General features: G+C 34.1%; 1 protein-coding gene across 1 annotated transcript in view; it reads right to left on the bottom strand.

The window, feature by feature from the left end:
• LOC113494952 (barH-like 1 homeobox protein) overlaps nucleotides 1-25,199 on the bottom strand; it is a 54,259-nt gene extending 29,060 nt beyond the window's left edge. Inside the window, exon 1 of the mRNA XM_026873490.1 lies at nucleotides 23,616-25,199. Coding sequence (XP_026729291.1) covers nucleotides 23,616-24,126 — 511 coding nt within the window. The 5' untranslated portion in view covers nucleotides 24,127-25,199. The remainder of the gene's footprint in view (nucleotides 1-23,615) is intronic.
• Between the last annotated feature and the right edge of the window lie 551 nt (nucleotides 25,200-25,750).

Genomic DNA, 25,750 nt, shown 5'->3' with positions numbered 1-25,750 from the left:
TGCCAGCAATGTATATTATTTTTTGCGATATTTCTCGCACAGTCCAAATATAAGCTTTAAATTATACAGTTGTCATGTCATACCTGTGAAAACTTTAATAGGTGTTTTTATCATGAACTTTAAAGTCGTTTTTTGGTGAAAGTTGAGGTGAGATAATGTATTTTTAAAACTGTTGACTTGTAATGATTTTGTCTGTTAAATTTCGTACAAAACGTACTTAGTTTGCTTCTAAATGGTAACACTGATTACCACCTGCACTATTTTCAAGAATACACAGCCTTTCTTTCTTTTACAAAATCCGTCTAAAGGTTGTCTTTAGAAGATCACTCTTTGCGATAACAGCGCCAAGTGTGGCATCGTGTAACTATTTGTATTTGTCAAATCCTGTACTCATATAATGTGTAAAAAGAGTTTTTTATTCATCTAAGACATTCTGTTAATGATAATTAAAAGATAGTCATACATTTTTATTAAGCAATAAATATGCTGCCAAATTTTTTAACACGTAATACTATAATTTAACGGAAACACCAATCACACACAACAAGGCAAGGAAATCAATTGGGACGCAACATAAAAAAAACAAGTTGAAAGTTATCACGTATCTTAATATCGCGAATAACTGGCCATTAGCAAGCAATTAAATTAACACAACAAGCCATGGAGGTTCTAATCACCATCATTAATATTATCTGTGACCGCCACACGATATGTAGTCGCTTTCTAACTGTCTTATGGTGTAGAATTATGTTCACTGTAAAACCACATCAGAATATTATGAAAGAATAAAAATATTACTAATAATAAATACTATTAAGTATAAAATTGAACAAATGGAAAAAATAAATTTAATACCGGACTCGAATTTCGATTCTTCCCACAAAAATTACGCGAGAAACGTTTTTCTTTAACAAATTATATTCACTATCTTACACACTATTTTCGGGGCCTATCAACATCTCTCTAAGTTAAACAGTGTGGAAGAGGGACACCGCTATACACTCTAAATCTTGCCATCTCGCTTCCACAATAGCTACAGCTTAAGATCTGATAGCAGACCCCCTGCCTACGGAAGTGTCAAAACAAAATTTAAAACAGCCAGTGATTGAATCTCCGACACAGTTTAAATGGTTTTAGTTATAACTATTTTGATGTTAAGGAATCCGGAATCAGAAAGCCGTAAAATTAAATAATTATACCACTTAGATACGAATCAAGTTCAACTAGTAAGTTTTTAAATGACTTGAAAGTTAGACTACATTCAGATATTTAGGAGAATTCAATTAGTGTTCTTTGATTGATTGAGCTTTCCAGTTTCTAGTATAGTGTTGTTTTCTATGGCCTTTTTTTGGCACAGTATTGGCGTCAAATAAACCCTTGTAAAAACTAAAAATTAACCCTTGAACACAAAACACTTATATGTCTTGTTTACGTTTATGACGGCTTTGACGTCTATCAAAAGCTAAAACTAAAAGTTACAGTCGTCGATTTGACATTAAATTAAAAAATAAAAACATTTATTTAAGGTAGCTTCAATCGTTAACTGTGTTTCTATAGTGACGAATATAGCATCTAACATAAAACCTCGTATAATACAACAGTTTTACAAATCTTGTTTTTTTATCACACGACACGAAGTTTAAAATTAGATAAACCTTTTTATAAATTGATTATAATTAATGGCATATAAATTGTATCCAAATATCATACTTGCATTGAAATGTGTTAATTTGCAAATAATTATCATAATTCGTTTCAAATTTACATTTTAATACCCTTTCGGCTATTAATTGATCGGTCATAACGCCATCAGAATGTCACCAATAAGTTTAAAAAATAAATTAGCTTAAAGATTTTCATAGAATAGAATCTTTCCCATAAAATTCAATGAAGAGAAAATTAATTTATCAATCATTATTGCTTTGAAACAATAATTACCAAGAGCTTAGTAATAGAGCGAAAAATCTCTTGGTTAGGTCGATTGACAATGTATCAATTCAGCTGTCGACAAGGATTATGAAGAGATGGTCAAGATCAATACAGTTATGTATTCAAAATGCATTATTTTCAAATGTTTACATTGTAGTGTGTTGCAAAAATGCAAGAATTGAACTCTCAAGACGCCTTGAAAGACCAATATTTATACGATTATATATATATTAAAAAAGATGTGCGAAAAATAAAACAAAAAATACTAATTGTTCTCATTGACTCACCTAAAGATTAATGTTTTTATTTTAAAATGCTAAAGTTCATCTAGCTCACACAACTATGTATATTAATTAGAAAACAAAGTCAATATTTTAAAACGTGTAGCCTCTAATCAGTAGCTACGATACCGTTTCCAATACCAGTAGTTATAACATAATTTAAATCTTAAATACGTACATGTAATTTACATAATTATCTATTAAATTTTATAATCTAAACCGAGAATGCAGTTGGAACCGCGAGTAATTACACATAACTGGCCATCAACAAAAACTAAAAGTTCGATAGAAATAAAAAATTGAATTATAAATCCCTCACTTTTTATCGTACCAAAACACTAATAAGTTTTTCAACAAAAATCCATTTTGTCGGGACTAGTTAATATCATTTTCGTAAGTAGCCATGATGCGCTATAAATGATGAGGATGACGTCATAAATAGTCGTATTAACGTGACTTAATGAGTGCCCGGCGGCTTTGAAGTGTGTTGCAAAAGCTACAACTTCTTATAAGTATGCTAATTTCATTAAATTAATGCCGGAGATCCGATTTGACGCGCACAGATTATTATTGACAACCTGTTTTATATCACATATGTAGATATAATACGTTAATGTGGTTATCGTAAATAAAAATCGTTTATAAGACTTTTGGACTGAGTTTGGGAGTGAAAATCGTCGGCCGCAACTGTTGGCATTAACTGTCATGTATTTTGCAGTAACCTTAATAAGTATGCAGCGAAAATGCCGCAGAAACTTGCTTTAGGAATAAAACTTCAAATTTATTGGCAGTAAGTGCTAAGTACTTAAGTAGAGGCAGCTATATACATACATCACACTCACGCATTAACTTGATAACTTAATTTTGCCGCAGACAAAAAGGTTACATAGCGTCGCTGACCAAATTCATACTGGCACAAAATAATTTGGCTCTAAAGAAAAAAAAGAAATGTCAGTGAATACGTTTACGCACATTATGACGTCATAGGTTGGCTCGCTTCCGTGTTGCTAATCTCTAGCATTTCATCATTCATCAGAATGTTTAGGACATTAGCTACAGAGTGAGTGTGGCTGACTCGCCACGCGTTGTCTCAAATACCGTGATGTTACGCGTTTTATTATAAAGCCGCGAACACTATTGTGAATTATACCGGTATTCACGTTAATAAGAGTCTTTTCTTGTTCTTCTAATGGTACTCAGAGTTTATATGATTTTAATCGTCTTACAACAATGCTTTCGTAGTTTAGCACAATTCTTTTCTCCATTATTTACGGTGTAGTTAGACATTTGAAGATACACTTGTTAGAATGTTGCTTAACGACTTTGGTCTAGAGAGATGGAAACGTTTTACTTTTAATTGTGTCTTAACTAGAACTTTTTCGAAAAGATTTATGTAACTAAGATGATCGCACTCTTTGTCTGTTTGTTGATACCGCACAATAAAACCTTACCTTTTTTGACCATCCTCAAAATCACTTTTACGATAAAATTCAATATGTGATAAGTACAGTTGCACCGATATTACTCATCTCGATCTATCCAGTTCCGCGTCGACATTGACTACGGTACATCAGGTGTTGGCTTCGGATTTTAGACAGTTGTAAAATCGAAAGTAGGTGCCAGTGAGTCTCGGGGCGAGCCCGGACTCGGTCGACTTAATCGCACTTTAATGGCCGCGGCGTTTCACAAAGACCTCTCCGGCGCACGGAAGGACCATGGAATGCTGTTTTGAAATATTCTAATTGCTTAATACGCCCTTTTTTGTTATTAGGCGTTAGGTGTCCATTTTATTAATCGAAGTTCAGATGGTATCTTTAATTGACATAAATTTTAAGACGGTTTACAGAGATTTGTGATAAGTTCGTTAGTGATATTTTTGCGGGGTGTAATTTTATTTCGATTAAAAACTTCTTTCTGTAATTTTAATAAAGACACCCAGTTTCTGTCGCTTCACTTTGAATTGCTAAAGTTCAATAGCAAATAACAAAAAAAAATACAAAAATGCAATGTGTTTTAAATCTAAATACTAAGTTCTATACAAGTAAAGCATTTTATAGTAAGCATTAATAAGCACAATGTGCGTTTTATAGCTTATATTGTTACATGAAATTGTGTACCGTCATCGGTGCGCCGGCGCGGCCAGTGAATGCCTGACAGAGGTGTCATGGAAGCCGCCGGCTTGCGCTTCAATGAGAAAATAAGTTCTACGTGAATAATACTCAACTTTAAGAGGTTCTTAAAGACCTATTAGGGTAACATTGAGAGGTCGCTTTTGATTTTGTACCTATATTTTTATACGAAGTTTTGACTCTACATTTTCATATAGTCAATCTATAAGTTGTATAAATAAATAAGCGCTTTAAACAAATATTGTTGTTAATTTGTTTTGTATTTTTCAACCAGGTTTTGACTCTACAATTTTATACAGATAGAATTTTAGTTCGTAAAAATATTGTGACATTTATAAGAAAATAAGAACAATGTTAGGTCTGCGTTATAATATTGACAGTTCAAATATTAATTTCTAAATAAAAACTTCTTCAAGTAGAATTAAAACTGCAAAACAGGCGTAGAGTTATATTCCTGTAGAACATATTATTATGTACATATAAACGGAATTATTCAATCGATAAGTTCAATCCGATTGTTATAAATCGATCCAGTGAATGGAGAGCCGGCATAGAGCAATGGAACTCTTTGAATACACTCTGACCTGAGGCCTACTATCCTCTACAAGCAAGATTGTTGCAAATGTTCAAGCGGAACAGCGCGCTACACAATGTAGAGCGACGTCTCTTTCTTACTTTAGCGACAGTCTGATGTTTGGAGAAGGTGGTAGGTCTAAGCGTTTAGTTATAACAGAATATTTGTAAAATCGAAAGTTTTCTTCAATAGGTGATTGTAACGTCTTAGCATAACTATTGACTAGTTGTTTCTATTTGGGTTTAATTTAACCACCGTATTACGAAAACCGGTTAAGATTCTGTCGTAAATAACAGTTACGTTAAATTTGATGGTGCATCTTTATAGTAAAAATTATGTTTAATCGCGACCGCGAATAAACATAATTTTTACGCGGTAGCAGTGAGTTAGGAGACATTTATAGCATTGCTTATAAATTTTTATTGTTAATAGGTTAATGGAACATACCAATAAATTACAATCGCAATTAGGATTAACGTACAGTTTAAGACCATCTGACAAAGATTAGCGAATTCGTTCTACTTTTTATCGATTCAAAATCTCGTAAATCTATTCGATTCCATTTGGTTTTTAATCGAGCGCTGTTTTTTTTAATTTCTCGCCAGGCAGAGGCACTGACTCCCGCTGTTCGTCATAACGCTCTACGTGACCGCGGCACTGCTTTGATATACATCCTTTTTTTCTCTCAGCGTTTACACGTTTTTTTTTATTTATTTCTGTTATTGGTTACAATATTATCTGTCGGCTACTGGTCGGTGCAAAGGGCTGTTATAATTTAGTTTTATTTATGCAAAATAAAAGTGATAGTGGTATGATTTATGTGGGCGCGGGTGGGCCCTGTAGCTGTGAGTTTAATATTGTGTTCGTTCGCGATTTGTTTTTAGCATTAAACTCAAACGGTTTCGTTCTTTATTTTGAACAAGGCTATTCTAAATTGACAACTATAAATGGAGCTGCATTCTTGCCGTTTGTATTAAAGTTTTGTTTGTAATTTATGAGCCTACTAAATAAATGGTTTTCAATGGATTCCGTTGAAAATATCGTAAGGGAACATGTAGTCCACAATTGAATTTTAAAAATCTTACTTATAAACCTATTATATTTATCCTAATTATAAATACCACTTATGCTTCAGCACCTACTTACAAAATCTTATGGTTTTTTTTCTATTTCAAGTATTTAAGTTGTTATTTCCGTTTTTTGCTAATAACAACTGATTATGCTTGAAATTATTTTGCACTGGACTAAAATAAAACTTGAATGTATTCCCATTTACTAAATATAGCGCTTATAACCTCCTTCAGTTGAGTAAACGGTCATTTGACCTGTTATTGCTACTTTAAGCTTATTACTCATGAAATCAAGCGATTGGTCTTTTATAGTCTTAATAACGAAGAGAAACTGTATGAAAGCTTTTTGATTTTGCTATTTTTATATATTTACTGGAGGAGCAATAGGAGTCTATTTTAGAAACATAATTTTAGATATTGAAGAATAATTACAGAAGAAGTATGAAACTTTGAACAAAATCTTAGTTACAAAATTTAGAGCTGAGAATTTTTATTTTTAACTTTATATATTAGATGACAACTTTATAAAAAAAAAATACATCGAAATTATTAAATGAAGTAAAGTTTTTGTTTTCAAACGTTTAAGAGCTTTGTAAGCTAGTGTAAAAGACTCGAAATTGTTGACGGAATTATTTTCAAATATATAAGTACTCACAAAGATATACAATATCGTGATTTACGATGTGACAATCTGAACAAAACGTCACAATATATTGTATACTTTATGTTAGTTTAAACAATAAAATAAGTTCGCAACAGAAACAGTGAATAATTAGCGCCGGGTCGTTAGAACTAACTTTCTAATACGTATTTACATACTGCAGTTTCCCTACTAGACCAGAATTGCCATAACCAATGCTCAAACATGAAAACAATTTGAATTTATTACAAGAAACATGAGTTTTCGAGAATTCTAATCGACATTCAGAGTGAAGGAAACTTGAATGACCCTGGGTCCTGACTTTGACGCCGTCGGCGGGGACTCTAAAGTGTACTGCAAGTTGTGTTTTAACGAATATAAAAAAAGGTTGGAGTACAACGGAGTATCTTAAAGACTGTGATTAGGGACTATGGCATACTACTGGCATATATATAATACTTACTTAATATTTGAAAACTTTGAAAGACAGTTGAATCTACCAAAAAGATAATAAATCGTACTTCTATTATTCAATCTTAGCTGCTTCAAAATAGAGCACTTTACTTTCGATGAATTATAAATGAAAAACTTTTCAATGAGTTTAAAATAACATTTTTCTAGGTGTGAAAACTGACTTTTCTTATATTCTTGCACTAAAATGTTTATTAAAAGTAATTACCTAATATAGGAATTAATTTACACTAGGAAACTATACAAAACCTTTTAAATTAGGCTATCATTCCTGGATAACCTATTGACGTCCAAATTGTCTAATGTTTCTTCTCAATCTAGTGTAATACATAATAATCAATTAAACCAATCACTTACATCATTCAAAATAAAGTTATTAAAATTAAATCCTGAACTAAACCCCAGCCGATATCCTTGAAGGCTCTAAAGGGACTAGGCAGAGTCACACACAATAAAATATCAAACAAATGAGTTTTAAAATGTTCTCAAACCTCGTAACGGCCGTTCTAAGGCATTAGAAGGTCCCGAAACTAATCGCCACACACGTTTGTGATTCGTCTTGGTGATGTGAAACAACAAGATTGGATCGGGAATCGAACCTAGACCCGCGGCCCTACACGTCGCACACTCTACCCATTCATAAAGATACGTATTAGTTTTCTATTCGGTTTTATTGCGTTATAATTGAAGAAATTGTTTGTTTCCGGATGGTAATATTAAAGGGAATCGAGAAAAGTTTGGTCCAAGGAGGTTCAATAGTCTTTAAGACAGGATTAATAAAGAAGAGGTTTTATATCGATATAATCGACCTTTCTTTTTAAACCGCCGATATTTTAAAGCCAAGTATGACACCAGCTTTGCATTAAAGTTCACGAATTATTCGCAATTCATTAGCAGTAAATTAAAAGGTAGCACATGGAGATTTTTGTTACCGAATGTACTAGACGTCTTGACAGTATTATCTAAGGTAGGAACTATAAAACAACAAAGACAACATAATATATATGCGGCTACATCACAAACATACATAAAACGTTCAGTAATCTCGTATGCCGTGTCAAAACCTTAAAACCTAACCTCAAGTCAGTCTATAGGCTTTTAAAACAAGAACTTTAAAACGAAATGGCACCGGCTGACGGGAGGGGTGTGCGAGCGAGAGCGCGGGCGCTAGAGCGAGACGCAGGACGGCGGCCGACTCAAAGCAGGCGGCGAACGCCAAAGGCGGCGGTGAGCGCTAATTGGAGAGCGCGCGACTTCAAAGTGAGCCGCCCGCGAAGTTTATATTAGGCAGGTACACAGTCAGCTACGATTGATTAATTTCACCGAGAGATCGCGAGGCAATTAGTAAGCCTTTGTTGGGGTCACTGGATACGGTTCTGATGTGTTTCGCTGTTGTGCTGAGGCTTATTGGAATGTCGTGGGTGGTGCCTAGACCTCAGCTGGCGGGACGACTGGGGATACAAAATGGACGGGTATAAGGCTCTACCAGCTGATACCGAACTTTAATAAATAGCGTTTTAGTCTCATAAAGCGTTTTATGTAATCCATAGTAAGTAAGTAAGAAGGAAATAAAATAAGTACATACTAAAAAGTGAGGAATAACCTAAAGTACCTCATAAAACGAATCTTTCCAAAAAACCATCAAAAACAAACAATCTCCGGGACACCGCGGAAACTCTACGCCGGGCATTACAATGGTTACCGTGTCAACCTTTCATTCTTCGAGTTAGCCAGAATGCGCGTGTAACTCTCACCCAAGAACAAAGCGATCCCTTTCATTGTACCACTCTATCCCCATTTACCAGGATCGCCGTTAACTGTTGACACTAAGCCCGATTTCCTACCAATTCGACACAGCTTCTCTCATCTACTTTACAAACTTATCAATTCAACACATGTATACTTTAAAACACTTAGCACAGAGACCAAATTCGCTTGGTTGACGACCTTTTGGTGTTGGTATAAATTTCCTTTCGGATCTTTTTGATAAGGCTTAAAGGGCTCAGATTTGTAACAGACAGACGATTGAAGGTATAAATCATGATGATAGGTGTATGTAGGTTAATCAGATGGACGGGGATTGTGCCCGTTTTGTTTTGTAAAGCAAAAATGGAAGGCTAAAATGATTTTTGATATTTTGCCGCCAGGCGCTGACGCTCGCTTAAATATGAAGCTTAAAAGAGCTTTTGAGATTGAATGAGTATACAACCGAATTTCTTCAACAAAATTCACGTTTTGTTACTTTGAAACAAGATTTAAAATTGAAATTGATTTAAGTCTTACACATAAAGAAAAATATGTAAGACAAATCCAGCCTGCCTATTTCCATAGAATAAAATTTCCGAACTCTACAAAACTTGTAAAAGGCTTTAAGAAGCATTAATGAGCATAAAAATCCCACGATTACCGGGGAATGTAGACCGTCAGTTTAGCTGAGCGACTCTAATCCATAATAAGGGGTTATGTATCGAAATAAGTGAACAACAGGACGCTCTAGATACGATCTCTCCTCGGGCACCGATGAAATGGCTTAATCTCGGCCGATGCGTTTCAGTTCATTGATTGAGCGATGAGTGAGTCGAGGAATTTCTTCCGATTGTCTTTTTGGATTGCTACAACATAGTTTAGGTAGAGTTAAAGAAAAGCGTCATTAAATTTGTTGTTATTTTAGTTGTAGAGTGTTTTTTCAGTGTTAGTGTTGTTCGTTTCAAAACATAATATGCCTCAGGTTTATTGTAGTTAGAATGCAAACTTTTTACGTGTTTTAAGTTGTATTAGCAAGTTTAGAGCGTTAATTTGAAGTAGTTGCAATGAAATAAAAGTCCTGGATATTTTATGTTATATCTTCGTGAGTGGTGTATGAAAAGTTCTTTGACTTCAATACGTATGTATCTCTTCTTATCACCAATGTTGAAATAATTTAAAGCAATATAAAATCTATACATAAGAATGCCAACGTTTGAATAAAAAATATCATCGAAATTATAATGAAATTCTTATATTTTTTTAGAAGCTATTGACGCCCGTAGCAAATACCGTATAATAAATTGTTTTGATATACCACACTTGTCTACTACCAGCTACCGTGCAAAGAAATCACAATAATCTAGACATTTAGAGCCTATTAATTTACAGCATAAATTATGTTTTTTAAACTTGAAATAACTGCTCATTTTAATTAAAGATTAAATTGCCCGCTATACTTTGTTGAAGTCGTAAAACGTTAGTGGAAAAGTTTAATATTTTACTGAGAACTAGAAATTATGGACTTATTTTATAAGGTAGTTGTGTATTCTTGACTATTACTGAGCGAAAGTATAAAAAATCATTAGCTACTTGGATGGACCGAATAAAAAATAACTGAAATTGGTCTTCATAATAACCACAGCAAGATTTATTCAAAAGTAGTTATAAAGAGTTCGTTTAGCTTAAAAGAGTTTATTTAAACGAACACTTATAATTATTTTCATCTTTAAGCCTACTCATTTCATCTTACGTCTAGAGAGATCGCCTTATCCTTTGCCTTTACCAGATAGGTACATAAAATAGCCATTCCAGAATTGATCTCATATAAAACTAATTGTACTAATCAATCTACATAAACTAAATTCTGAAATAAAACCTTTAAAAAAAATCCTGTATTCAAGAAAAGCACGCGTGGCGCCGCCGGTGGTCGCTATCGAAACTAATAGGCAGCCATTACCGTCATTACATCTGCTCAAAACGCGAGTATTCAAATTGCAAGTTAACATCAATAAAATTAGCTATCATTACTCGTACTGCGGCTGAATGATGTATTAATTTCATATCGGTAATTTTAGGGTTTTATGTTTGCTTTCTTTGTAATCCAGGTGTATTGTGTGTTCTTGTAATATGTGAATAACCTTCTGTTCATTCAAAACACGTTAAAGTTTTCATGCTCATTCTAAAATCGCTACCTTAATTCTTACGTTCTGTACGTCGATCAAGACTTAAAGTTTATATTTACAATCCTTACATCAATGATAACTTTGTCAGCCAACGTTAAAAAAGTAGAGTTCCATTTTCATTATTCAAAAATATCAGACAGTTAAGTTCCACAATACTACCAACCTCCAACAGCTACTGCATACACACATTCTCAATACAAAAGCTTAATCAATACGCTTTACACCCATCAATACCGATCGCAGTGCTACCAACACAAGCAGCGTTGGCAACCGAACTATAACCGTACACAATGCTAGTTAGTTACTCAATTCGAACTATTAATACCAGTCTAAAACATTCCTTTACACAAACACATTGGTTCGAACGACCGGCAGCACCATGTTTAATTAAACCTTTGCTATTATTACTGCTGATTACTCCGGGTCCTGTTTTATGCAGGCTTTCGATTAGTCAACGGGGGATTAGAACAACAATAGCATATTTATAGCCGAGTTTTGTAGGCAGCGGTTATTGTATTGAGCAAATCGACTGTTTATTGTGATTGGTGCCACTGTGCGGGTGGATGCTTGTTTGTGTGTCCGTATGCGCTCCTAATGTTGTTTTTTTTGTTAGTAGGGGTATTTTAGGTTTTCGGTCTCTTGAGTAATTTTCCTTTACTAATTCGCTTTCAGTTTTTAATAGAGCACTGACAGAAAGAGGTAATGTCTCTACATAATTTTGGAAATTAATTCTGTTTCAGGTTCCTGTTTCAGTAAATTGTAGAGAACTGAATCTCAGTCGGTTTTATTCTATTAAATTAAATACTTAGACCAAAATAACCTTGTTTCTCTAGCAGTTCTCAATTCTAGACAAAGGTTTCCATCAAAGCCTTCTTTGAATCCTGCGTCACCTCAAACCAACCGGCATTGAATATTTTCAATGATTTTCAGTTGCTTGATATCCAAGTAGTTACCCCGCCTTTCTTACTCTCATACTATGCCTATTCGTGCGTAACTCTACAATTTAAAATTAAGTATTACGTTTTTGGTTTACTAACTACTGATGAGATCTTAACTTAGGTTAGGCAAGTTAAATGTTTAAATAATTCACAAACTAATGGCCTGTCAAATATTTAAATTACTCGGCGGCTTCCTCGTTTATGATTGAATGCGGTTTTGTTATGAAAGCCCTAAGACTCTGTATTCCAACTGACTTAGACGACTCGGATTTCTTAACTGAGTGCGCGATTTCGTCTTTACAACACGACACTGTGTCTCACTGTGTTTGCTTTGGAAACGGTTACACCGAGCTTTGATTTCGCAAAACATTTTGTTGTCATTCGAAAGTAGAGTCACAAATGGACCATTAAGATGGGAATGGCTCTTGGTTTATTATTATTGCTTTTTAATATGCTGGTGTGATAACATCTAATTTGATTACATGATAGATAGAGCTGGTAAAAAATGAAACAAAAACGAAACGCTGCCAGGCGCAGACACGCAAATTATAACGACACAGTGTTGACATGTTAACAAAACACCTAATCATTTAATTACAATGTTTAATATTTCTAATCTAAACACAACTTTTAATTACCTACAAACAATAAGCTTATCAACCCGTGTTAAAACAACTTTGTTATTTTAACTGTAACACTAATAACGTCGCATGTCCGCCATTGTTCTATATTCGAGTGAGCCAATAGGAAGCGATGCCGAGACACGGGCTGTGACGTCACACGTCACATGTAAACATAATTCAATTAAGTGGATTGCGAACGCGCTTATCGGTGTTATCGTGTGTGAAAAATTGGCGCTAATAGATTGCTTTATCAGAACCGTGACGGCAGGAATAATGTAAACATACACGGCGTTGGACGCAAATTGAATGCTTGTTTTCATTTACCTTTTGCTATGTATTTTTCTCTAGGTACAAGGCAGTATTATATTAAATGCTTTCAGACCTATTATATTGTACTTGTCCTTACAAAATGACTAAGGAAGAGTTTGTTTTCATATGTCGAAACGTCATCACCAAAGTCTATTTATATATTAACCAATTGTTGAATGAACTGAAGCAGCAATCACAGTACAATTGCCACAATAAAATTATTGTGCCAATAGTTAGCCTCACGCACGAAATCAAATTATTTTATTACGAAATAATTATTTCCTTTACATTCTTACTTTCGCACAATAGGTTTCCCCAACGCCCAAAATAAACTAATTAAATAAAATCGTGACTGTTAAGAAATAATTAAGAGGGATATATGAAAGAGTATGAGAAGAAGAATAAATGTTTTACACAATTGATTGCGTACATCTTTTGCGGTATAAAGCGGCCATCTTGAATTGGCTGTCAATAAGTCGTACACTTGTAATGTATTTAATTTTACACCTTTTTGAGTAATTGCGGCCTGGTATTTCAGTGTTATGATGGCGAGTCGTGACTGTATTGAAAACACAACGAATTGGAAAGTGAAGAATTCTTTATAATGGTCCTTTGATCCGAACTCTACATCTCTTGATAAAAGGACCAAAATGTTTTTCGAAATTATTGCTCAATTATTCGAAACAGCAATTTTTTTCTTTAATTATAATTGAATAAAGGCTTTTGTGTCTTGTTTTTAATTGGTATTGTATTTTAATTATTATTTTATAACAAAGGCCGAATATTGTGCAAACGAATTTCCATTTTAAATTAAGTTGTGGGGTATTAGGAGCTATTAATTGCCTTGAAAATTATAGTTAATTGGGTCGAATTTGGAATGCCCTTAGTTCTATATTAGTCACGTTAGTTATTACAACGAATAGGAATAACCAGAATAGAGTTCTAATATCAAAGTGAAACATACGTTCATAGTTTATTTTGGTTGGCAAAAAGTACACTGAACAAAAAAAAGAAAAAGGCAATAAAATCTTATTTTCCTTTCAGAAACTTGAATAATATAGACAACAATCTAATTACAAAACTAGTTAATTTACTGTCTAATCCTAATAACATACCTCGGTATATAATTGCCTGTTTTTAAAAACTAGACGTCTCAATTTCTTTTTAGCGTTAACGGTTTTGGCACTAAAATAAGAAAATCAGGCATTCTTTATTCATTCTCTAGAACAATAAAAGGCACATTTACTTCACATCCAATTATACGTTTCTACATTTTTCGTGTAAATAAGCACAATGCATGAACCGACTCCGAAAGTACGTTCACCGTCAAAAATGTCTAAAAAATATCTGCTTTTAGTTTTAATCTAATGTACCTAGTATCAAATCTAAACACTTATTAATAGTGAGTCTAAATATATTGACATAAGTTTATAGGACTATATTTTTACTACATTATTGATAGTCAGTTGTTTTAGGTAAAAAAAATACACGAAATTAAAAAATGAAATTTAAATGTAGAGTTCGTATTTTGACATCCGCCGTTTTTAATTTGAAAGTTATCTCTTCAAACTCTTGACTACTGCGTTGATCTGTACAAGGGAATATACACTTTATTTCATCAAACATTTTAGTGCCCGACCGTCCAAGTACCCACGTATATTACACCTATTTACACAACTATCTGATCTCTAGATCTTTGGAGTCAACGGCTTAGAACGGAAGCGTATGTTATAAATTATGGGAAATGCGTGCTTCGTTCTCTTTATGTATATTAATTATAATTAAGTATATAAGGTAGAGCTCGTTGGTAGCTAAGTAATGTTGCTATAAAATTACCCTTTATTAGAGAGCGAGTACTTGGTTCAGCTTGGATCATAAGATATGTGCAATTTAGCGTTATGAAATTAATTTCAAGTGATTTTGCTGCATGAAAATGGTTATTAATGGCTGTTATGTGTGATTGTGGTGTATTTATAGAGCTTTCTGGAACTTTAATGTGTACTTTAAACGGGTAAATATGTGTGTTCATGGCATTATGTCTATAAGGAAACATTTGTTTCTATTTCGAATACCATTAAGGTCGTAAATTGATACTTGTATTAAGGCAGAAACCTTAATGTCTTGAGACGTACGTATATTAATTTTAATTGTATTTACAAGCTAATTTATACCTTAAATAAAGGTGGAATAGGTTATTAATGAACGTTACCAGTACTAGGTACTTAAATCCCTGTTTCGCATTTGTTTCGTAGTTTTTTGTTAGTAGGAACTGTTATAGCTTAGATAAAATATAGTAGATACCTACTTAATTTTCTTAGTTTTCTGTGACCACTTTAACTTAAAAATTATCATAAAACATGTGAGCTGAAAATGGTCATCAACGACTTTTGAAATAAAGATCTTAAATGCGTGGAAGCCAATATTTCATTCTTTAAAAAAAAATCTTGAATGTGCAACTTCCAGATTTCGCTTCATTGCCATAGCTTTGCACCTAGTTCCAAGTAACGGCGTACATAAATATAAGAATAAGTATATTTTCAAACAGATGCCTTACACTATTAGTACTATTTCGTTGACCGAGCGGACTGGAAGTTAGCATTTACCTATTGAGTGTCCATTATAGGCGGGGTACAATAGACGAGTATCTAGTAATGTTGCAAACTACACTCAGCTTGCCGGTAACTAGTAACTCGTATACTAGTAAGATTTAAGACCTCGTCAAGACAACTATACAAAAACGCAAGTATTCACCTCACTAGACAACAGATTATTAAGTTTCCATTGCTTTTGAACATACTTACTTGTTTAAATAATATTTTATCTGTTGTACAAAGAAACTTATTTCAACCTCACTTTCTCTTCGCATTCAGATTTTCTTGTTGGCATTTACTTCATACAGAAAATAATAGAAAATATAAAACAGCTAATTTTTCATTCTCACTTCAAATATTCTTAACTATTTGTTGAGTTTGTTTTGATGTCGATTGTACTCAAAAAACTGCCGACAAAGGTAAATAAGGTAGGTAGTATTAAGTAGTAAATATTTAGCCATCCCTTAACACATTATAAATAAATAACCTTGCTATATAAGAATCAATATACCCGAATTAACACTACCCTTAAAAGACCCCACCCTTCGCTCACAAGCAAAAAATGAAACACCTTTTATATAAACAGTACCAATTAAAACAGGAACACCTGACCAAAAACTCAAAGAAAACACATAATTATTGGTTTTTGGTTACAAAAAAAACTAATTCAATTGATTTTGGAATCGATTAACTTATCTAAATCAATATCTGGATTGAAAAAACGTATTATGCTACCATGACTTTGTAATGTTTGGTTAATGGGCCGAAACGCATATTATAGGACTTATTATTTTATAGTTTTAAAAAGTAATAAAACCTCTATCGATGTAGCTACATATATTGTCTTTTTTATGGTTTGCACTATTGGTCTTGCATTATTTATCAGGTACCGACAATGGTATTTCATAACGTTCGATTTTAATTTACTTACTTACTTAGGAATAGTTTATGGATCTTGGGAAAATTAACAGTTTAATTTATTTGACAGGATGTTGTCTTAACGTCATATTCGCAAGTGTCAATTATATGAGGAATGGATGTATGATTTTCCTAACGTCATATTCACAAGTGTCAGTCATTTAAGTTACCATTAAGTGACATGCAGCAAATGTTGCTTCTTTTGTTTGAAGTTCAATCAAAGATTGTCTTTTTAGCAATAAAACTGACCATAGTGGCATTTTGAAACTATATAGCTACCTCTGTTAAAACCTATACTTAGTCATTTGGGTAGAAATTTAAAAAAAAACTTAAAGTTTAACGAAAAAAATGCGCAGTCTTATAGTCTAGTAAAAATGACAAAAAAAATATGCTTCGGATTTAATTAATAATCATTAATTAAAGCTTTTTGATGCTTGAGAATTAAGGACATAAAATGTAGTAGCTACAAGACCACACGCGAAGCTACAATGCGCATATTGTGCATCAGTGCATTTGAAAACGCCATTAAATTCAACGATTTAACTTGAAACTGTGTATCCGTTACATTTTTATGGGAATGTAAAACGCTATCCATGAAGCCAAAGCGAAGAGTTGTGACGTCACTCGATATAACCTCACCAATTGTAGAGTTGTCTGTTACCTATTACGTTACAATGTAGGTAAAGTTGTTAAGATCTTTAGAAAACTGTTTTTAACTAAAGGGTTTTTAAATGAAGGTCATACCGTATGAAAATCAAATGAAAGCGTTTTCAAGTAGCCAGTATCAAATAATATACTTAGATGTTAAGGAATTTCATTAGTTTATTTCAGCCTTTTTCATTAATAAAAAAAAATAGTGGATTAATTGCTAAATTTTTATTCCTATTTTTCCCCCTAGTGTTTTTTAATTTGATCTTCGTGTTCCTTTCTTTAATATAGTTGCTAAAGAAAGGCACACAAGAAATAAACTCAACGCTAAGTCTAATCAGCAAACATTCCGTAACACTAACCTGCCATAGTGCGGTCGAAGCGACCAGTTTCATTAGTAAAAACACCGCGTACAGCCGGCGGCTTATTTACTAAAAGAGGCCTATAATTCAGCACTCAGGGTGTTTGGGACCGAACCAAATGTATTATTATGTAAGGTCATTATTTAATGACCCCGTATTTTGTCCTCCCGCTAGGGAAGAATGTGCTTTTGTAATCGAAAATGTTTATATAATGGAGTTGCGGTTTCGTGTCAGGTTTAGGGTGAGTTTATTGATTTGAATTATTTTGAGTGACTGTAAAATATAACCAGATTTTTTCACTTTTAAGGTGATTTTGGTTGTACGTAGTTGCAGTCACAGAATTTCATTACTTTGGTGTAGGACTGGTATGAAACTAGACGCTTTATATTAATTTATGTTCAATCTCCATTCTATAGTATCGGATAAAAAACGTACATTACTTCATTCGTTTGAGTCTCAGCTCATAAATACATAGATCCTCAAGACGTTTGAAATCCCCCATCAATACATAAAAAGCCACATTCAACATAATATTTAGTAATAAAAGTTTTATAAAAAGCTGCAGCTTATAACCTACGTCAGTCACTCAGAGATGGAACATCAGATAATATAATTAAATTAACTGAACATCACCTGTCTCTCTTACTCATTATATGTTAGAGAGAGATGGTCAAATGCACCTTGCCTCGGAATTAGAGGGTTAATGTGAGGGACAAAATTAATACTTACGATGTAAACACTTTAGCGTAATTTTTGGTGTATGTCGGCTTATATTGGACAATTATGTTATAAAGAAAGAAATAAATACAAGTCATTTAAGTTTTTTTGGTGAGTTTCATTTGTGGGAAATCATATTTATGTAAAAGTACATCTTAATCAGAAGGAAAGTTATCACGAAACATTGTCTGGAAAACAGAACCCGCAACGAAAGTAAGAATGTGAAAAAACGTATTCTGAAACTTGTGAATACGGTTGCTTGCATAATTGAAACAAAATATTTTATTCTTTTTCATTCTGAATCATTTAATCAATATCGTTTAGTAAAAAAAGAACATTAAAGATGTGTGTTACTACTATTGTATTAAATGAAATCAAATTACTTAGTTCTTTATTCAAAAAGCGCATTCGATTTACCGTGATTTTTTAATAAATGTGTGCAACGCGCACGTTCGTAAATCGTATTGTCTTTGGTCATTCTAATTTTAATTTAAAACGAATAATACGTTTTCACAGCAAATATCGACGCCCCATTGGTTTCCAATTTAATAAAACTCGCCATTCAGAATCAATTAGTCAGCGATTTCGTTTTGAAACTGGCATTATTCGTGTAAAAGCTTACTGTGCGCGCCCTTCGCCGGGTGCCTTTTGAGCTTATTTTTTTCGTCATTTTTTTCATAATAAGGGTAATATAAACGTGTCGGGACCGACACCTTTGGACCCCACAGGCCGTGGCATAATTTGTGGGATAATAAAATATAATAATTCTTGGCCCCGTCTCGCAGTGTCGACGACTGAAATTCGATGACTTTTTTTCTCTATCTAATGATAGAACGAGTTATATTTATGTTTTAATTTGATGTTGTTGTGACGGAAATGGAATGTGCTGTGTGATTTGAATTACGAATCTGAAGGGTTGGTGGGTTTTTAATGAGTTCTTTTTTTAATTTGGCTTTCAAAGACAAAACCATGTTCTTCTAATCGGGCAAAATTAATTGTTTTTAGAGTAAGTATGTAACTGATATTTAATTACAAAGTTCTCTTATAAGCAGTACAGTTGCACTAGATTACTCGAAGCTGAATCTCACCTTTATATTACGGTTAAAATCCACACTTATACATATAATGCATACGTACTTACATAATTACAAGTACATACATAACATTAGTACATTCGTAAATATAGCAATCAGCAGTAGTTTAGATTGCATCGCAGTAATAACTTTAATGTTACAATGTATACGAACATTTATGTTTTATACCGAAACGTGGCTATTTACCACGGTAAATCTCTACATTATCATCAATTCGACCTTGTATGTAGGTACCTTTTTAATACAATCATTAGGGCTACTTACACAATTATAACATATTTTACCTTTCAATAGCTAATTCAGTTAATTACCAAACAAAACTACAGAAAATGACGAAAAGCAAACGCACCCGCTTTCTTGATAATGGCATATCTTGTCCGAACCGCATAAGATTTACTATTTTTAAAAATAGAATACAAGAAAACGACACTTGTTTTCAAATAGACGCCATGTTTGAATCAGTTTTCTTTTTGCCAGTCAATACAGGCACAGGAATCTTACATGCGGCTGTTTAAATGCGCACTCGACCTTCAAAGGAGCAATAAGTCAATGAAGACCCTTTGTGAGGGGACCCACTAATAGAGAACACATACATTTACCATTGATATCTATTCTCAAGTGGTTTGGCTGCAATACTCGATTTCTAACCTTATTGCAGCAGTCATAATGTACATTATTCTTGTTTTCGAATGTTTCATAGGATATTTAGATATTATTCTATAAAAACGGTAATCTTTAATTACAAGATCAATTGCAGTGGACAAGGTAGTTAATATTATATTGCAGTACGAGCAAACAACTCAACTGAGCCAGTAACAAGCTTTTTTGTCCTTACAATCAAGTTTATCCTACATATTCCCATAATCATGAGTCACATCTATGATACGCATTCGTATAACTCCAATAATGATATAGGCATTTCCCCACAATTCTAATGTCTCTACGAGCCACGGGGGATGCGTAAAAAAAAGAATTATTTCCGTTCATAGACAAGAAATGACTTCCTCAATCAAGCGCTCAGTGCTTCCAATGACAAATGACCATTTGTTACGAGTTAATCTTGTAACATATGGAGCATAGACAATGCTACTTTTCTCCTTTTAAACTTCGAATCTCGTTTTTTTCGTTCGTCAGTTAATCGTAGTGATGTCTTCTTTTGTGCCATAACAATGGCTTTTTTGCAAGTCCGTGTAAATTACTCTATGGTAAGTTTTTCGAAAAGGTTCGTTCGGTTTTCTGTTTGTTACTTGGGGGTCTTTAAGAGCTCATTGATTTGTTCTGTTGCTTTATTAAGTGGTTAATTCTCGTAAATGGCGTTAGTTATTAGTGAATGGGCGTTAATTTAGAATGCATTTGGGAATATTGGATTATAGGGGACCGTTCTGTACTTGTGAATCATTTGTGTTAATTTGGTATGGCTCCGTTTTGCGAACGTTGACATGAATATTGTATTTACTTAAAGTTGTCTGTTTTCTTTATTGTCGTTAGAAAAAATTAAGATATTAAAAAAATATACTAACAGTAATTCGCATAAATTCCTAAAATCAAACGTACAATCAGCTAAATTCTAATCAAGAACAATATAGTTACAATATTAAAATATTTCTCAACCTAACATTACATCCTTCGCAGATTCATCAATACCAGAGACAAATTAAAAAAAATACAAAAAGCTCTACTAATGACAGAGGAGAGGCGCGTTCGGTTCAGAGATCATTCAATTACGACGCGCCGCTCTGTAATCATAACACAATCATCTATTTCGGCATAACACCCGCTCGTGTTTGTCGATACCGACGTCTTCATCGATAAACATCGATAAATTGATATTGCGTTGTCGATATCGATTGTGTAATGAGTGTGACAATATTTTTGTAATAATATAGGTTGCCTGTGCCTTAAAAAAGAGTTGCTTTTTTTTAATATTATACAAAGTTTATGGCCAGTGTTTTGGATAATTAGGTGAACAAATATTATGTTGACGAAAATGGAATCTACGCAATATTTGTTAATAAAATTAGTAAAGACCATTAAACCCAACAAGGACGACTTTTTATACGAACACATACATATCTTGTTAAAATATTCAAATAGGAGAGAAACATTTGTATGTTAAAACAGACAATTATCTTTCATTTGGAACAATTAAGTAATTATCCACCCATGGCTATAACCAAACCGTTGGAACAATGGTGTCACAATAACAAATTATATATTCAGGTATTTTTTAATGAACTTAACATACGAGAAAATTTGTAGCGCAATATTATATAAACGTTCTGTAAGCCTAAATATTAAGATCTCCATTTACAACACAAACCGCGACCTTTTTGCATGATATATGTCATTGTTTAACAGAATAAATAGTAACAAGGATATCATTGTTTTAAGTAACGTCTCGCTCAAGACAGAAAGAGTAATATCAACAAATAATTACTTATCCAAACATAAACTTGATGACATAATGTACGAGTGAGGTGTACGTAATAATCGTCCGCCATCATCAAATGTCAGCGCGGACACATTGTGAATAGCAAATGACATGACATTTGACATGTAATCACTATACAGCATACAGCCATAGTTATTCATCCAAAGAGTATTGTACATATGAATTTACAATCATCAAATACGTATTAACTAGAATACAGCTCATTGCTAATAACGATTCAATCAAAAACGTATAAATAAAACGTAATTTAACCAAAGAGGCTTCATCACTTTTGAGTATGTAGTCGAAAAGAGAACTAATCACGGTCTATGGTAATCAGTGATTTAAAAATGGCGTCGTTTTGCCGCGCGCGCTTTGTAATTATAGTAGCGATATACGTGAAACTAATAACGTGGTTTTATTTGTTTTATAATATTTTTAAATATAATTATTGAATAGGTATTATAAATTACATCATGGCGGTAGGAATTACATATCAAAAACATCGCTGAAATTAAAACATTGCTTATTGTTACTTGTGAGCAAAGTACGATCCTATTATTCCTCTATTAGGATTCTTATAATACGTATGTCTAATAAGTTTATATAAAAGAAGAATCATTCTTAACAAGTACTTTGTTTGGATACTTAACACAAAGAATAAAGACAGACAACTCATTATGTTTGTCGTGACAAACAGATTTTGCAAATATTAAATTTGATTGCAAGATTTACAGATTAATTAATTAGTAGGTATCTTAGATTGTATACTATGAAAATTGGAGTTTTATAATAATTATATGGTGGGTAATAGTACATAAAGATTTTTTAGAGGTATTTTCCTACTGAAAAATATTTTTTCTTATTTTAGGTTGTATTTATTTTTATTTAAGCATTATTTCTTTAAATCTACCAATATTTATTTGAACTAGGACTCATTATACCCATACCATATATTTACATTGCCAAATGTAGTTTAAACAAATCTACAGAAATGATAGGACAGTGAGTGACTAGCTGTATTTAGCCTTAAATTTAGCCTACATTTTGCCACCAACGCAACGGTCTATGCCATAATATTGAATAACAAAGAATATCCGCATATGCCATATACTTACACAATATACCCATGAAGCAAAATATTGTGTTATTGATGCCAAAAATTTTGGGCATTAATTTAATCACGTACTTTGATAATTTTTGGATCGGATTTAAAGTGATTATTGTTATTTGTTTACGCTCGGTATTAAACAGTTAAAATTAGTGTAAATCAAAATTAATGAGGGAAAGAGGTTTAATGGAATGTCGATATTTAGTACAATAATAACCATTTGTATTTCTGCAATTGCAAAACAAAAGAGATATTATTCATTTTACTTTGAATAAGGAAAAGGTGATGTAACTTACTTCAGTAGTTTATTTCTATAGAAACTAACAAAATTGTAAAAATATTAAAAAATAATGAAAAAAAAATATACTTTTTTTCACATTGGAGAAATTATTACATATCGAAATTGTCAGATGATATAAAAAATGATAACAGAATTATTGCAATGATGAAAGACACATTGTATCAAAATATGTAGTCTATTAATTTATGAGATATAGTAATAGTGTACGTGTTTAGGAATGTTGAACATCAATAAAAGTGTTATGAAAACATTTAATATTAAAATGAATGGAAGCGAGTGATAAATCGACAAAGCATAACTTGGCTGCTTACTGCAAATCATATTTTATTCTTATTGGATGTCAATTATAAAAGTATTTATAGTTCTTCTACAGACTACTTGCCGTTTTTAAACTATCCTATTTTACTAGTTCCAGCAGTTATTGTTAAGGACCTCTTTGCAAAAAAAACCTATAGAGATAATCTAGATTTATCTCCTGGAATTTTTGGCTCTTCGACATTACAAGAGGGATGGTGGCAAGTTGTAAATAAATGTATACATGTAACTTACCTCCGTTGTCAGCATTGTTGGCTTCGAAGGTCTTGCTGGTCATGTGGAAGAGCGCGTCGAGCGGCGTGTGCGGCGCGGCGGCAGGCGGGTGCGCGCGGCGCGGCTCGGAGCAGCAGTCGGAGGCGGAGGAGGAGCGCTCGGAGGCCGAGTCGCAGCAGTCCTGGTCGCGCGGCCGCAGCAGCCCCAGCGCCGCCAGCCGCCAGCGCTCGCCGTCCAGCAGCGCCGCGCCCGCCAGCCGCTGCAGCCGCTGCAGCCGCTCCAGCCCCGACGCGTCCCACGGCCGCACGATGCGCGGCGGCGTGCGCGGCCGGTGCGACAGGATGTCCAGGATCGAGAAGCTCTTCACGCCGTCCCCACGCCGCTCCTCCGCCGGCTCCGACGCCATCTTCAACCGCTTCAGCGGCCTGAAATAGTCCTGTGGAGAGGGAGACCGCGACGGCGCCGGAGACGGGCGCCCCACACTGATATCGTCCTCAGAACAGCTGTGTCCCGACATCGACTCCTCCTCCATTTTCTCAACTCACAGATCCATCACACAACAGTCACAAAATATTTCGAAACGTTCAGTCGATTGTGTTTATCTCACAAAACATCAAGCTAACACGAGATACGGCTGACGGGTCGACGCGCCTCGGTCAACTGACGTGGCGGGTGACAGCCCTGGCTCGGGCGGTGAACGGGGGCGTGCCTCATTATGCGCGGGCCAATGGGAGCAGGCGGATTGTTTGCGGGCGCGCTGCGATTGGTCGGCGAGTGCGGGTGAGGCGCGCCGGAGTGTCACACTTGGCTCTCCAATAAAACTTTTTAATCCGGACCTGGATTGGGGGGCGAGATTCGTGGTGTGATTAATTTAGGTGCGCGCGGGTGGAGGCGGGGGCCGGGGCCGCGGGGCCCAGCGGAGAGGGGGGGCGCCGGTTAATTACCGGGATGAAGACGCGAGTCTAACTACTCGCTCCATTATTTAGCGTCGATAAGGCCGACGTTTGTCACTGGAGAAATTGCCACTTTCCTTCATTTATAGTTCGTCAGTTAATTGTCTAAAGTCAGTATCGACGTTGGGATCGTTACTAATACAAACTGCTTACTGAAGGGAACTTTACAGGTGTTCTCATATTGCTGTTTGATTTCCCATGATGTTTCTACTGGACGCTATTAACTCCGACTTGACATTATAATTGAGTCGACAATTAAACTCTGTAACTAGTGGTTAGGGGGGTCATTTTTCATTTTCTACAATACCCTGTATTAATACGACATTATATTCTGAATTCATTATAAATGTACCCTCTAAGTATGAATAATTCGCTTTCTATTGCTTGTTGAAAAGTAGTAAAAAGCTGAGTAAATAGACTTATATTTTACTGTTTCAGTAAACGCACTTTAAACTAACGTTCCCCTTGGTAAGTTACAACACAAAACACATGCAACAAAAATTGAAGTTTCAAATTCACGGGTTTTTTACGTGACTCTAATTTTTTTCTTTGTAGGTAGGTATTATTTTAGCTTCGCTTGCTTGTCAATTGAAAAATTTTCATGAAGTAACAGGAATATTAAGTGGCTTAACATTATTCTACAATTGAAAAATAATGAATACTTACCTACATGCAAAAGCTCTACAAAAAAGGTTTTATCTTCTCTTTAATTCCTATATCAATGAACAGAAATCTTTGCAAGTAATGTAAGGTAGTACCAATCTTATTATTTTAAATAAAGAACAACACAAATACCATAAAACAGTAAACCACAAAACGAGCAAAAAACTCAACAACACACAAAATAAAATAAAAAAACACGACTTTAATTAAACATCTGATTTATAAATCATAACCTAAAATTAAAATTGTAATGGCGGCCCGTTAAGCCACCATTTTGTATATTTACCTACCGTCAAACTTCATGGTTTGTGGATTTTAGGGTGACCGGCGTAGAAAATAAAAATTAATCTAATTTGACATTGAGTTTCGTGGGGCACTGACTCGCATTTATTCAGCCAGTAGGCTGAATAAAGTAGGGGTATACAGTTGAATGGAGATTGTAATTAAACGAAAGTCGTTTTGTGTTGGTGTTTATTTATTTTAGAATTACTGGTTGTTGACTATTGATTAACTGTAGTGACTGTGAAAGGCAGCTTTTAA

The sequence above is a fragment of the Trichoplusia ni genome, chromosome 6 (genome assembly GCF_003590095.1).
Source record: "Trichoplusia ni isolate ovarian cell line Hi5 chromosome 6, tn1, whole genome shotgun sequence".
In the NCBI taxonomy this organism is placed as follows: domain Eukaryota; kingdom Metazoa; phylum Arthropoda; class Insecta; order Lepidoptera; family Noctuidae; genus Trichoplusia; species Trichoplusia ni.
Note: the sequence above shows the minus strand (reverse complement) of the source record. Positions and strands in the feature narration are given on the sequence as shown.